At 51.9% G+C, this 14,966-nt stretch overlaps 1 protein-coding gene across 4 annotated transcripts in view; it reads left to right on the plus strand.

The window, feature by feature from the left end:
• Positions 1 to 14,966, plus strand: part of LOC125705927 (ADAMTS-like protein 3) — a 64,493-nt gene that overhangs the window by 16,306 nt on the left and 33,221 nt on the right. For all 4 annotated transcript variants that reach the window (XM_048972291.1, XM_048972292.1, XM_048972295.1 and 1 more), the window contains 2 exons: positions 12,232 to 12,356; positions 14,039 to 14,084. In XM_048972291.1, coding sequence (XP_048828248.1) covers positions 12,232 to 12,356; positions 14,039 to 14,084 — 171 coding nt within the window. The remainder of the gene's footprint in view (positions 1 to 12,231; positions 12,357 to 14,038; positions 14,085 to 14,966) is intronic.

The following is a 14,966-nucleotide window of genomic DNA, read 5'->3' on the forward strand; positions in this document are numbered from 1 at the left end:
TGATATGCAACACGGAGCAGATTTGCTGATTGGAGGGGGCGCAGGGGATGGGGATTAATGGGAAAATGGCAACCAGTGCCGCACAGGTGCTGGTTCCAGCGCATCTGGCTGCTGCCGGAAGGTCAGCTTTGGGGAGTTGCACCTTGACTGAACTCGCCATCTGGGTCTGCAGTCCCGGGCCTCACTCGCAGGTCACCATGGTTACAGGGCGTTTTAGTCCAAGGACTGCGGCGAAAGCACGTAAGATAATCTGGGAGTTGGTGAAATTGGCGACGAGGCACATGATTGGCTGTAAACGCTGATCACGTGACCCCAAGCATGATCTGTTTCCTATGAAATATTATTTTGATGTGCAATGGAGAGTTCGCTGGCCGGTCGACATGCATGTGTGCGGCAGGCTCTGCGTGCGGGCAAACACGGTTCATTAGGATTTATCCCAACTGAACACAACTCTAACGAACAAAAACGATTGATAAGCGTTTGTGCTTTGATGTCAGTGAAATGTGTTTTGTGGGAATATATTTTTAACAATTGTGGGGTTTTTCTGAAAGGCACACAGAAAGCTGGGGAATCACGCACGCAGACACACACACACACACACACCACACGCAGGGTGTCCAGCCGTGTGCCAGGCACGTGTTCCTGGGTCTCCATTTCCCTGACTGACTGTCTCCATCATAATTAGTTTGAATAGCACCGTTAAAAAAAAAAAGAAAAACAACCCGACTCTAATTTGTTATTCATGCATCGCCTGTGAATCCAGTGCAAACAAAACCACTGCCGGATTTGGGGGGGCTCCAGTGCCCCCACTCCCCACCCCGAGACCCGCCAGCGGAGCGGCAGTACCAAAGCTTTACTCGATACCGGGCTGAGAGAATACGGTCCTATCTCATTGATAATGCAGGCCTTGGCCCGGGATGGGGGGGGCAGGGTTGTACTCAAGCAGCTCAGATGTTTTCATTTTTTTGGCCACTTTTGATCAAATCTGCTGCCTTGTTTCATCGAGCCTCCCGCAGTTCTGCAGGCAGCCTGCGGGGTCACCGAGGAGTTGCTGTTGAGAGGTTATTAGGAGCTGGATCTGTGCCCGCAGTGTGCTGTGGTCATGCCTGACCCGATCATCCCACAGGCCCCGCCCACAGTGAAGCCTGAGCCCTCCATCCAACATGATCACCTAGTATCTTTTTCGGGACGAGTCAATCTCGCGCTCGAATGTTATCTGCAGTCGGATAACCGTGTGAGGCCAGTGGCCGGGTGTGCGAATGAAACGTCCCCCCCCCCATTGCCTTCTGTCACCGCCCTCGTGTCCACAGCAGCGACTGTGTCGAGTGTGCGATTCTCTGCACACCGCAAGGCCGCACTGCACATTCCACCCGAATAGTGTGGATTCACCGCAAGCTCAGGAGCAGGGGGGCCACGCCAGCAGCCCCCCCCCCGCACTGCCTGGGTGTCTGACAGCTTCCTCCCGCTGAGGTTCCCCTAATCACACTTCACATACTATGTTCCGCTGGCTCTGTTAAACATAATCCAGTCACACTCTAACTTCACTTTTTGGAACGCAGTGTACAGTGTGAGGAACTCCAGACAAGTGTAATTCCCTCCACTAATTACCCTAATTATACAGTTATTAATGACTAAATAACCTTTTTAGGTATTATTTTTTTTAGGGGTCGTTATTCCTTCTGCAGCTGCTACTACCGCTCAACTAATTATTATAGAAATATTTGAAATAATACAATTTAGTGTAATTTTGACCATCCTTGCCACCCTGGAACGGTGTCTGAAGTGATCCCGAAAGGCCGTGTTGACTCAGGGGGTGTTTCTTCCAAAGCCACGGCGAGCCAAACCCCAGAGAGGTATTCGAGATGTCAGTGGTGCTCCCCCCCCCCCCCCCCCGCCACCCCATGATGCAGAGCTACCTGCAATGGATGATTCTTTCAGGCTCCATGTATACTCCATGTTTCTGAGAATCTGTTAGTCAAAGTCTGTTCTGAAGAAGGGGGGGGGGGGGGGGCGTGACGCTAGAGGCTCACCCAGAACCTGCTCTGTTCTGCTAATATGTAGATGATTCCCTCAGAATTTACTGAGGTGGGGGGAGGTCGCTGTGCCTTTGGGATGGTCAATCTTGAAGAAACCGTTCAAGGAGAGAATGATGCCCAGTTAGTGTAGTGGCTGAGGTGAAGCCTGTGTGAACGACTGTCAGCCCAGGCTTTATCTCCATCGCAGGTCAGGAAATGGCTTTCAGATCATCTCAGGACTCTGTATTCTTGGCAGTCGCTGTTTGTTATCCAAGTAAAACTGAAATTCGAAGAGATCATGGACATAAGATGTCAGACTCCCCCTTGTGTGTTTTTGTTCATATCTTTATCTTTCAGACCCTGGAAAGTGGCCAGTAAGGCAGACGTCCTGGGACGTATATGAGCTGATCTTCAGGAATACGAAATGCACAGTCACTTTCCTAAGAAGGGAACGATGAATTCAGGCGGTGATTGTTGCACGGCTCTGGCAGCCGGGGCGGAATCTGGAGGCGGAGCAGAAGATCAGTGACATCATAGGGAATTCTGCAAAATGTCCCATGCCCTTCCGAAGACGTTCCCTGGAGACGCATCTTAGGAGCTGGCAGGCTGGCCAGAGTCTCCAGCACCCCTGGCAGTGGCGTGCGTTTGGCCGGCTCGTGTTTGTTCCCTAAGAATGATGTCATTGCGCTGGTGACTGGAAGCTATTGGAACCTTTTTTGGACCTGATGGATTTTGCCGTTGGCAGGTCCCGTGATGAGCTCCTGGGAGTGGCTTTGGGGGGGGTGGGGGGGGGGTGGCGCCGTTCTTCCCACCATGGTCCTTCGCTTCCTGTGAAGTCAGACCAGCATTAACTGTGGGCATCCGTCTGTAACCGGCATCCTTTCCAGTGAGATTTTATCACCTGTAAACCTGACAGTGGAAATTTTATTGTTCCACTGCTTGGTTTGAGAAGAAGATGAGGCTGCAGGATGGAGCGCTGGAAATTTACGGTTGCTCTTTATTTCCCGCTTTCTGGAAATGTACGCTTTGCCTCTTGCCACCGTGATGAGAATGTCAGAAGCCGATGGTTCTAAGATGGATTTCAGAGCCGTTTTCTGTTGAGTCGGTCGGCTGTGGCTTTTCTAATGCTGCTTACGATGGTCCACAAGCGCTTTTTTTGCAGACCGGTTTGTATGATGCTGAAGCCGTTCCCTACGGCCAGGGGACTCGGCCGGCAGGGCTTGTCTCTGGTTCTTTGACATGTTCCCACCTGACGTTCTCCTAAAATGCCCCCTTTACAGGGCACCACTGACCCGTGTTTTGAGTATTTGATGGTCGTGTCACTTCCTGGACGCCATCTGAGGTGGTGATGATGGAGAGGGATCGGAGGGCAGCTCGACTCGCGTGTCTTGCTGTATTGGCTATGCTGTGTAAACGCCCTTCAAGCCGGGCTGTAAACAGTGCTGACACACCCGCTAAAAGCCAAAGAGCCATTTGACACTGGCTTGGAGTCCCATGGGTTTGCGGGTGACCTTTGGAAAGTGCTCAGCGCTCCTGTGAGCTGACTGAGAATAGAGCCTCTGATGTAGGCTTTGAGTTGTCAGAGTGACATTCCCTCTATATTTAGATGCGTTATCTCCACAGCCTGCTTACTGCTTTGGCGGTTTTAATGCAGGGATCTCATTCTGACACTCGCAGGAACTGCTGATGTTCAAAACATCTTACCTTGGATTATAAATTTTCTTAATCCTTGACTTTGTCTCACATGTCATTTATTTTGTGTCATTCTGGTTTATATTGTTTTTATAAGTGGCTGAAATTGAAACCCCCACCTTAACGACATCAGTGTGTCCCTCTTTGTACCATGTGACTCCTAACTATATAATTTAACACACTGTGATTGGTTGATACATGTTGGTCATGTGACTTGGGAGATCCCAGGGCAGCTGTCATCCAGGTGGAGGCAGAATGGTGATATTCCCTCGCAGACTCTGTTTGATCAGTCTCATTTATGGTATAGTCAGAATTCCAGTCTGTCCTTCCACTCATTTCAGGTAGCTCTTGAGCGGATGAGTGGGGTGGGGAATGAGCTGGGATGAGAATGAGCGAGGTGGGGAATGGGTGGAGAATGAGGGGGAGAGGAATGTCCAGGGCCGGCAGGACGGAGAGCAGTCACCTGACTCTCTCCCCTGGGGGGAAGTTCCCACCTACGGACTGGCTGGATAGACGTCACCTTATGTATCATCGTTAGATCATTTTAACCGGTTTCCCTCTCAAATACAAACCCCAAACTTCTGATTACATCTTACAATCACAATAACAGACGCACAAGATGATGGTGATTCGTACGAGACGGCGCCCTCAACATAGTGACCCACGTAATGAACAGGCAGCTGTCTTCGGGATCAGGCACTGAGAGATTTTAAAATCCACAGCGGTATGCGACACGTTGGACGTCTTCCATGGCTGTCTGAAGGCTTCACATGTGCGTTTGATTGTTCAAGGGACCAGTAATCTTCCTTTCAGTTCCTGGAACTTCCCCACTGATCTGTAATTCCTTTGCATTTTGTTTGCGGGACGCACACGGTTTCTGCAGGGACCCGTCTCAAGGTGCCATGTCCTCATCAAGGGGACTGAATGTTTTGGTTGAGCCCCGATCGATGGCGGTTACAGTTTTTGTAATCAGCACAGCCCAGCACCAGAACAGAAGAGGGAGAATGCACAGCCCCTGGGGTCTGGAGAATGTTCTAGATTGGTAAGCAGTGGAGGAAAAGTGTAGCTGGTCTTGGTTCATGGGGAAAGCTCGGAGCCTAGCGACTCGCAGCCCCGTCCGGCGAGGCGAAATCGCTGGCATGGCCGCCTGTCCTTGTAAGGCAGCCAGGCACACAGCTGTCATGGCGTCCGGTGAACGTCCCCGTTGCTTAGGTACAGAAAGCAAACAGAGCGCTCGCCACGGGGTAGATTGGCGATGGGGCCGAGAACAGGGATCCTACTTCAGCACTGTCGGTGACCCCCATGTGCTGGGCAGCAGGTGCCACAGCGATGGCGAGCGTGCTCTTTGAGGCTGGCGGTCCCGTGGGGGAGGGTCTCCCTCCCGATTATCAGAGCCCTCTTCTGTTGGAAACGCTGCGCCCCCGACTTGGGGCCCAGCTACCTTGTTTGCTTAAGGTTCATATGGGTCTATTTTGGGCTGGGATCCTGGCGAGAGGCCCTGCTATCTGCTTCCTAACTGCTCTTCTCCCCAATTTCCTGCGCTTTCGATAAGCTCTCCCAGGTTCCGCCGGACACGGATTGCCGGGATTTCGGTGCCTGGATACCTGTGTCTCGGGAAAATGAGGCGCTTTTATGAATCACCCAACTCCTGCGCTCTTCATTTATATACCATTATTCTGCTGATTCCGACTGGACAGGCAGTGTGGATTTCGATGGACTGATTCTGCTGATTTGTAACAGGAAATACTGCCCCGACTAGAACACAGAAGAGCTTCCCTTTGATGTGTTTGCAGCCTGAAAACTGAAATATGATTCCTGAAGTTAGTGGGCAGCAGAAAGCCAGAGTCACCAGACAGCATCCTTTCCACCTACTCTGCATACAATGGTGGGATTTCTCATAGCACACAAGTGCTCTGGGGTGGAAGCGTGAAGGTCATCCGCCAGCATGAGGTCGTGAGGTCACTCCCCCTTGCCACCCCTCCCCCCTGGCCCAGAGGGTGCCTGGGTAATCTCAGGAACTACTGGGTGTTTGTAGATAACCAGCGCCCAGCGGTGGGAAAGCGGCTGAACCCACACCTCCACGGCCATGCCCTGGAAGCCCCGCTCAGGATGTGCGTTCGGTCCTTTTGATCCAGTTCCCCAGCGCAGTTGGGGCTGTTCCCCACCCGGAGTCGCGCCCCAGAACAGGATGGGTCACAACCCTGACATTGCAGACAGTGTCCTGGAAACTTCTCTATGAGGAAGCTTTGTGTACATCAAATTCTACAACTGAGCTGGGAATGATTTGGACCACCATTGTGATTTACATTTTATTTGTTTAATTGATTCTTTTATCCAGTGTAGCATACAATAGAGAAAGCAGGGTCAGCCAATCCCTGAAGCGGTTGAGGTTAAGGATCTTGCTTAAGGGCCCAATGGTGATATCACTCTGCCAACCATGGGACTTAAACCAACAACCTTCTGTTGATGATTGGCAGCTACCCACCTGCTACAGTACATTGCCCTTGAGATACACCCCTCAGATCCTCCTCGTTGGTGACCTGCATGTCCGTTCTTCACAGATGGCATCTTCTTCTGCATGGATATAGGAACATAGGAATCATCCATCTTTATTGGGCTTGATTGACTACAGTAAGGAACATTTCTTTCAGATTTGTATCATCCAAGAGACATCCATGCATTCAAAATGTGCCATTTGATGCATAATAAAATCCATTTAAGCTCCAGTGAAAGCCTTTGGTCTGTGGGAGGAAACCAGAGTACTCAGGGGTGACCTGTGCAAGTTCAAGAGAAAGCGGAACGCTGAGAGAGAGCCAGCTGCTGGAACGGAGCCCCAGCTCAGAGGGCGTGGGGCCGTGCCGCGACCCGCAGGCTCATTAAGCTGTCCTAAGTGCTCTGTTCAAGCCCGTGGGCTGCGGCTGCAGCCCATGTGAGGAGATGGCTGTGTGGCTTTGTGTCACCACTCTCTCACCTGCTCTGCTTTTCCATTCGTATCCATTAGCGTTTAATCATTTTTTTGTATCTCTGGACCTGGAAAGCTTGATGGTCCCGGTGAGCGGTGCAGCAGGTCCGTTTCGCTTTCCAGTCCGGCTGACGGCACCTCCTTCATTAGTTCTGCTAGTTTTGTTTCCCTCGTTTTGTTGTCTACTTCACCTGCCCCCCTCCCCCGTCTCCCCCCGCAGAGGTAATGGTCCCCTCCCATCCTCAAGAGGGGGCAGTCTTCCCCACGCGGAGATTCAGTTTCCTGTCAGGCGAAGCTCCAGCAGGGTGATGGACGGAGAGGAAGGTTCTAAGGCCAGATTCTGTTTGGAGCCGTGCTCTAAGAACAGCATTCAATAAGCTAGTAGGTTAGGTTTCTCTCGTCAGAGCTTTGCCGTCAAAGAAAAATCATAATATTTCATACGAGGCGCTTACCGCCGTTTGGGGAGTTTAATATCGCCTGCAGCTTAGGTCAGGGTGGACAGCTTGGCGAATTTGTCAGCGGGGTGAAATTGATAAAGGGCGCCGATCTGTCTTTCTGTTTCTCTGACCCGCTGGTTCCCACTGCAGTGCAGTGCCTCTCTCTGGCTGCCTGATGCATGCATTCTCAGCACCCTTTGCTACGCCACCTGCAGTGATTTCTGAGCAAGAAGCCCAAGCATAAGGGCCAAGAAAACTGAAGGATGTCGCTGGTGACACCCAACTGGCATTATGTCCGTGACCAGTACTCCCATCACTGAGATGCAGCCAGTTCTTCATCGTCAATACAAGAAAGCCGAAAAACACTCTTACAGTATATACAATGTTTGCATGTTCTTCCCCCGTTGTCACGCTTTCCTCTGTGTGCTCCAGTTACCCCCCCCCCAGCCGAAACACACGCAGTTAGCGATTTTGAACACGCTGTGATTGTTGGTGCCAGTTGTGGTGGTTCCAGCGTCTCAGAAACGGCTAATACCGGAATTTTCACACACTGCAGCGTCTGTCAGTGTTCACAGAGAGCGGTGTAATGAACGAAAAACATCCAGTCAGCAGCAGTAATGCGGGCAAAGAGACGAGAGCGGTCAGAGGAGGTCGGCTTCTCGAAGCTAACAGGAAGGCAGCAAGTGTAAAAATAACAGGTCAGCTCAGCAGTGGTGTGTGGAGAGATTTATCAGAGCACTCTTACCTGCCCCTAAGGGTCTAGCCCAGCACTGGCTAGGTGTACCTCAATAAAGTGTTCGTGTGTCCCTTGATGGACTGGCATCTTGTCTAGCACCCCCTACTGTTTGCCCTGTGGTGCCTCACATAAGTTCCAGCCTCCGCTGACCAGAATTATGCCCTGTGCACGTTTACCTAACTGTCCTGCTGGTGGGTAGGTTGTAAAATGGGTGTGATGGATGCTGCAGGGGGGTGGCATGGTGGTTCAGTGGTTAGCACTGTTGCCTCACACCTCTAGGACCCGGGTTCGAGTCTCCGCCTGGGTCACATGTGTGTGGAGTTTGCATGTTCTCCCCATGTCGTCGTGGGGTCCAAAAACATGCTGAGGCTAATTGGAGTTGCTAAATTGCCCGTACGTCTGCATGTGTGTGTGCATGGTGTGTGAGTGTGCCCTGCGATGGGCTGGCCCCCCATCCTGGGTTGTTCCCTGCCTCGTGCCTGTTGCTTCCGGGATAGGCTCCGGACCCACCGCGACCCAGTAGGATAAGCGGTTTGGAAAATGAATGGATGGATGCTGCAGTTTTTTCTGAGATCGTATTTTTTGACCCCTCCATGTTTTGCCTGTCGTCTTTCTCTGAGGGTCTGTTTAATATTATTGGCTCTTTTTTGTGAATATATACAGTGTGTTATTAGAAATTTTAAAGGTTTGGGTCGTGACCTAATGAGCAAAGAAAAAGTGCGGTCCTGAGGTCAGATGTGTTGCGAACCGCTGCCCTAATCGGTCTCTTGCTGCTGTGTTTGTCCGGCACACTGTGGCCCTGCCTCTGTGGGTCTCGCTTGGTCTCCCACGTTCCCCGCGGTGATGTCAACGAGGGACAGGCGAGCCCGAAGGCACAAACCCGCGACGGAACACACCGGTTGTGTATCATTTCTTTCTTTTTATTTCGCCTGGGTTTCTCTATTTTAGTGTCCCGTTGTCGTAAGTCTCCCACGCTCTGCCCCTGTAAGAAAGTTTGCTTTTCTGGTATGTATGTGGAGTGAAGTTTCTTTTTATTCTAAGTGCAACTTGGTGGGATAAATATTTCTCCCACTTATGTAACCCACTTTGAGAGGTAACAGAAGTAAAAGGCAGCGTGATTAACTAACCCGGGCGTGATCGTTAATACATCACATGGGCTGCTGGTTGCCTTCGCTGGCCAGACTCTCCTAGCTGTCGGCGGTTACTTAGGGGACCCGCTGGGGAATTGGACGTCGGACTTCTCCTTCAGAGCTCAGCTGGCTCTTCATGCTGATTTACATTGAATTTATCTGGCAGACGCTTTTATCCTAAGCATAATGCAACTGAGAAAGCTTAGAGTCAGACAGTCCCTGGAGCAACTGGGGGGTTAAGATTCAAAGATTCGAGGGTTTTATTTGTCACATGCAAGGTATGTAGCCTAACTGTAACCAGCAGTGAAATGCGAGGTGGTCGACTCCACCGTAAGATTACTGAAGGCAGTAAGACAAAGTTACAGTATAAAAAATATATGTAAAACCGTAAAGTTATGCTGGTAGTAACAGAAAGAAGATCTGATTGTGCAACTAAGCTCCAGTAAAGTACTTGCTGCACGAGTAGGGAAGTTTAATTACGACTGTCGATTATGTAGTGGGATCAAGTAGCCTGACGGTAGAAGCTCCTTCTTTGCCGACAGCAGAAGCACGTTCCTGATCTTACGCTGACGAAGAGGCATTTATTTAAGGACCCAGTAGTGACAGGGGCCTTGCTCAGGGGCCCAATGGTGACATTATTCCTCTAACCCTGGGATTCGATCCAGCAACCTCCTGCTCACAAGCACGGTTTCCTAACCTCCCAAGCTACTGATTTACGCAGCAGTGACTTACAGAACCGCTCATCTCAGTCAGTAGACTGCACACTCGGCGAGGGGCCGCCACGGGGCCAAGCCCACGTGGACACGCACGGATGACCGGGTCGATTCCCAAGGCCCGGAGGGCAGAGTGTGTTATTCATCCGTCTCACCACGCAGTCGTGATGCTGGTGTTCTGGACCGCAGTAATTTCATATTCACATCATGCTGTGGCACCATGAAGCCGGCTGCGTCGCAATTAAATCATGTAGATGCAGTGATCAAATATTTAAACTGTGGCCGGTAAATGGTCATCGTCGTCGCTATAGAAACGGCACCAGTGTGTCTCACTGCCCAGGCTTCGCATCTACAGGCGTGGTCATGTGAAAATTCTTTATTTGCAAAGGGCTTCCTGGAGGTGGGACGCTGCGCCATGAAGGTCTGCTCATTCCCCTGGGTTCGGCCCTGGGGAGGGGTGGGGTGTCTGCCTGGATGCACGACCTGGAGCTGACCTGCCCGTTTAAGGTATCAGCGTTTCTTTGGTCCAGGTAGCCTGCAGGGACTAGACATAGTGGAGCACGGCATTTTTGTAGTCTAGCCTGAGTGGAGAGTCACCTGCAAATCCATCTTTTCAGCTACCTTCTCAGCTGGAGGCAGCCGTGAGGCACAGAAGCAGGTGGTCCTACAGGGACACTTTGCTCGTGTCGCTTCCGTGATATTTCTGCGGTCTCCAAGGGAACTTCCAGCAGGGTGCATCGTCGGCCCTACATGAACGCGCCCACACGCGTGCCTGGGAAGGATGTCTCTCTGGGAGCTTGCTGGGCCATGCTGGGGGGGTTTGCATGATGGCTCCGATTTACAGCTGTGGCAGTATGTGCTCTCAGACGCCAACCAATGGACTTGTAACTGTGTTTCACTCAGTGGTGGTAAATGGCTCTTTTAGGGGGATTGGCCCCATGTCCTGGTGGGGGGCCCAGTGGCAGCACTGCGGGACAGGCCAGACGGCTGGGCAGACAGACACACTGAGCCAGCCCCCCCACGGGTTCCCATGGGCCACCACAGGCCGGGCGGCTCTTTCCCCGGCCCGTGGGCCTCCTGCTACGGACGGGCGCCAGACACCACCCACCCCCCCACCCAGATCCCTCAGCCAGTCGCCGGGCACTCCCGTGCTCCAAACCCAGCGAATAGCTGAAACCGCCCCCCCCCCCCCACGCTGCTTTCTGCCCATAATAATGTTTATTCAACCTTTCATCTGTCATACAATCTGCTAAACACAATTTCGCCTCAGCATCAATATTTTCTTTAACATGCATTAAGTGTGTTTTGTCTCCTTCAGCCCTTATTACCCAGATAGCCATCTTAAGGCCCCCCTCCCCGCGTGTTTCCCATGTACGTTGCGTCTCCTCACCCATGGAGGGCAGCTGTGCTGGCAGGTTCGGCCTGAACTGTAACATCCATCTTTGCGTATAAAACCGTGAGCGTGCTGAAAATCTACAGCCTACAGCAACCCCCCCCCATCTTTGCCCCGCTAGTCTCCCAGGCTTTTTTTTGGGCCCTTGTCTTCCAGCAGGACCTCATGGGGGGGTGGTGGTAGGGGGTAAGACGCTTGTCCTGTCCTGAGCAGTTCATGCTGAACCACAGCTTAATGAATTCGCAGCCCACGCCTCTAATGCCGTTGCCCAGCTGCCCTGGGGTCCTGAATAAGACCTCCCACTAGGGCTGCCCACCTCTGCTCCCGAATAAACCGTGTATCTGCTTTCCGAACTGTAAACCGCGTATTTGCTTTCCGAACTGTAAACCGCGTATCTGCTTTCCGAACTGTAAACTGCGTATATTCTTTCCGAACTGTGATCCCGTCTCTAAGCTTCGTTTAATTCGTAATTAACTTTGCAGGCTCTTCCTGCAACTTTAAATTTAGCTAAACGCATGGTATTCTATAGGAGTCGAGAGCAAGGACCTCGTCGAGTGTGCAGTGAGAGTCTGACTGGCATTTAGGCCACTGTATGACTGTCACTGTCGCTGTAAATACGTGGTGTGCAGTGCTGTAGGTGGAGCAGAGCTTTAGCCTCCAGTTGTACGCACCATCCCTACGCCCTGCCTCCAGCTGTACGCACCATCCCTACGCCCTGCCTCCAGTTGTACGCACCATCCCTACGCCCTGCCTCCAGCTGTACGCACTATCCCTACGCCCTGCCTCCAGCTGTACGCACCATCCCTACGCCCTGCCTCCAGCTGTACGCACCATCCCTACGCCCTGCCTCCAGCTGTACGCACCATCCCTGCGCCCTGCCTCCGGCTTTACCATTCCGCCATTGCCTGTGACTCCTTCTTCGTGCTGGCTTTGACTCCCTGTCTCTGCTGCCTCAATTCGCGTCCTCTCTGCATCGGCTCTGACTCAGTCCTCTTACTCTCTCCTGACTGTGACTCAGTCCTCTCCCTCTCCACGCTGGCGCTGAGTCTTCTCCCTCTCCGCATTCGCTTCGATTCAGCCCTTTCTGTGGTGGCTTTGACTCTGTCTTCACACCAGCTCTGCCTTAGCCCTCTCTCTGTGTCTCTCTCTCCAGGCATCCAGGACGACGCGCTCAGATGAGGACCGGGAGGTGGGCTGGGATGCCTGGGGCACCTGGAGTGACTGCTCGCGCTCCTGTGGGGGAGGAGCCTCCTACTCCCTGCGCCGGTGTCTTAGCGGGTCAGTGGGTCTCATCGTCAGTAGACCTGAAGTCTCCCTGTGCGCTCTTGTGGATCTGCCCCATTCCCCTGTTCTACCAGACGCAAGTCTCCTAAATATCCTTAGAGCACAGCTGAGTAGGGAGCACGTGACAGGCGCACTGAGAATGCAGCCTGTTTCCCATTAAAGATACATATAGGAAATGCATTCACCCTGCTGAAATAGGGGGTCAACTTAGAGTAAAAAAGCTTGTTTTACTTTCCTAATACATCCCAGAAGATTTAAGATATTTGCTCATATTCTTCTATTATAGTCTGTGTGTGATGTGGTGTGGCTGGTTGACGTATACAGGGAAGGTCTCTTGATGGAGTTATCAGCTGCTGTAATGAGCGACGTTATTGGATGTCATCAGCTATGTCTAACTGACAGGAGGTCTCCCATTGGATGGGACTCACTGATCCACAAGTGCATGATTCATTCACAAGTATCAGGCCATTAACTGAACTCATGGAAACTGATGAACTGGCTGTCACTCCTCGGATGATGAGGAATGGAGGAACATTCCCTAAAAGCCTTCCAGGCTGGTGAGAATTTTATAAACGGCAGTAAATAATCTTCCATCCAGGAAACTGAGGTTGAGTACGAGTGCCGGAATCCTCTGAGGAAAAAGCTGTGTACAGCTGCTTTGCATTTTTTGCAGGGTGCAGATTTTTTGGAAATTGCTGTTGGTTAAATATCAATGGTTGACGGAATTCTTGGTTTGTTTTGCGCCGAAGGCAATTTTCTCATCCGTGGCTTTGCAACATAAATCTGCGTCTGCAAAACGAGTATGACGCCGGGTGGTTCCTGGGCCCAGTGCATGCAGTGGATTTGGGTCAGGAGATAGATGTGTTCTGCCTGCCCTGAAAAGGATCTCTCTCTGTCCCATGATAGGAGCAGAATATGAAATATCATCATGGTCCATTGAAAGTTCTTTTGCTTTTGAATAGAGAAGCTTTGAGGTTTAAGAGCCAGACTTAGGCTGCCACCCACAGAGCCTGGGGTCACATTAGCCCCATTTCGGCTCATCACTGACACCCACACAACTGTACCTCTAGGGGGCAGCAGAGAGGATGTGAATGCAGGGGCAGGAGGGAAATGGAGGATGGCCTTGTGTTTTCCTGGCATTACAGCACAATGGAAGGTCTATGGGAGGGGCACAGTGCCAGCTTTCAGCACTGATGCACCTTCCTTCCCTGTTCCCCGCTTTTGTCCTTCTCCCGGGGAGCATGAATATAACCATTTGGGACAGGTAAGCGCCACCCTCTGGCTGGGAGGATAATTGCCTGCCTTTCTCTGGAATGAACCTCATTGTCAGAGGGCTGGTACAGCTGGGAGTTAGATGCCGTTCTCAAATCGGCGTGGTGAGCTGGCATACTTTCGCGTTTTGGCATTCAGCTTGGCCCTCCAAAGACTGCAGCCAAGATCTGACCAGCCACAACCTCGAGCAGCACAGAGAACGAGGCACACAGCTGCCCCCTTTCTGATAAAAGCGGAACTGTGGCCAGGTGTCAACTGTACAAACAGGAGAAACAACAGCCAGGGTTCGAGAGTCACATGTCTGTTTGTGTTCTGGTAGGGAAAAACTGCACAATGGTCCCAGTGACTGACTGCCCAGTGAAGGTTAACTCTGTGTGTGTGTGTGTCTGTGGTCTGTCCTGTAGGAGCTGTGAGGGTCGCAATATCAGATACAGAACCTGCAGCAACATGGTGAGTACCATCATCTGATACGGTGCATGGCAATACCACGATATGGGGTCAGTGTTTGGCTCGGTAGTGTGACTGTAACAGAATCGCTCAGAATCGCTCACTGGGACAGGAGGGCTCGGCTTGGCGTGGCTGGGGAGCTGCACTGCATCTGGGGTTCAGGGTTTCTCATGCGAGTTCGTGATCCATTAAGAATGCTGCAGGCAGCTATTCACGCTTTTGCCAGATCTACCCCTGCTTCTCCCACCTGAAGGCGCCATGGGAAGGAAATGTTTCCTGCTGGTGTCAGCTCTGCTGGGGCCTCCCAGACCTCCTGCCAGCACGTGCTGCTGCTCACACTCGCTAATCAGAGCAGGGCCCCATCGTCCTGCACTTTGACAGGTTTCGTCTGCAGGTTTTGCGGTTCGAGGCTGGGAGGAAGTGGACTCAGATAGTTAGTTATTTTTAACATCTCTGGCAATTGGAGGTGCTCAAAGCACCCGGGCCGGTTCCCTCTGCATCCTCGCTCCTGTAATTGGCATCGCCTTGTTTAGTTCTCGCCAGCTTGGCGACTTGTATTTCCTCTTTGAAGCTGGGATGAAAACGCGCCGTTGGCCATCACCACGTTCCGGGGAACCACTTCAGTCAAAGGCTAAATCCGTCCTCTCACCGAATAAGCTTCAGAGCTTCATCCTGGCCCTGCGGATGCCCAGACGCAGCCCAGCAGTGATGGCTGATGGGAAGGGGGTAGGGCCTGCACACAGGGGTTGCCAGGAGCGACTTTAGCAGATGTCTGGCCGGGAAGGCTGTCATGCAGCCAGCAGAGACCCGATCACTTCATACTCTCTGCTGACAGACAGCTCCAGATCCTCTAGTCACAGCTGGCAATGGCTTGACTGTGGGATT

Source organism: Brienomyrus brachyistius, chromosome 13, assembly GCF_023856365.1.
Source record: "Brienomyrus brachyistius isolate T26 chromosome 13, BBRACH_0.4, whole genome shotgun sequence".
Lineage (NCBI taxonomy): Eukaryota > Metazoa > Chordata > Actinopteri > Osteoglossiformes > Mormyridae > Brienomyrus > Brienomyrus brachyistius.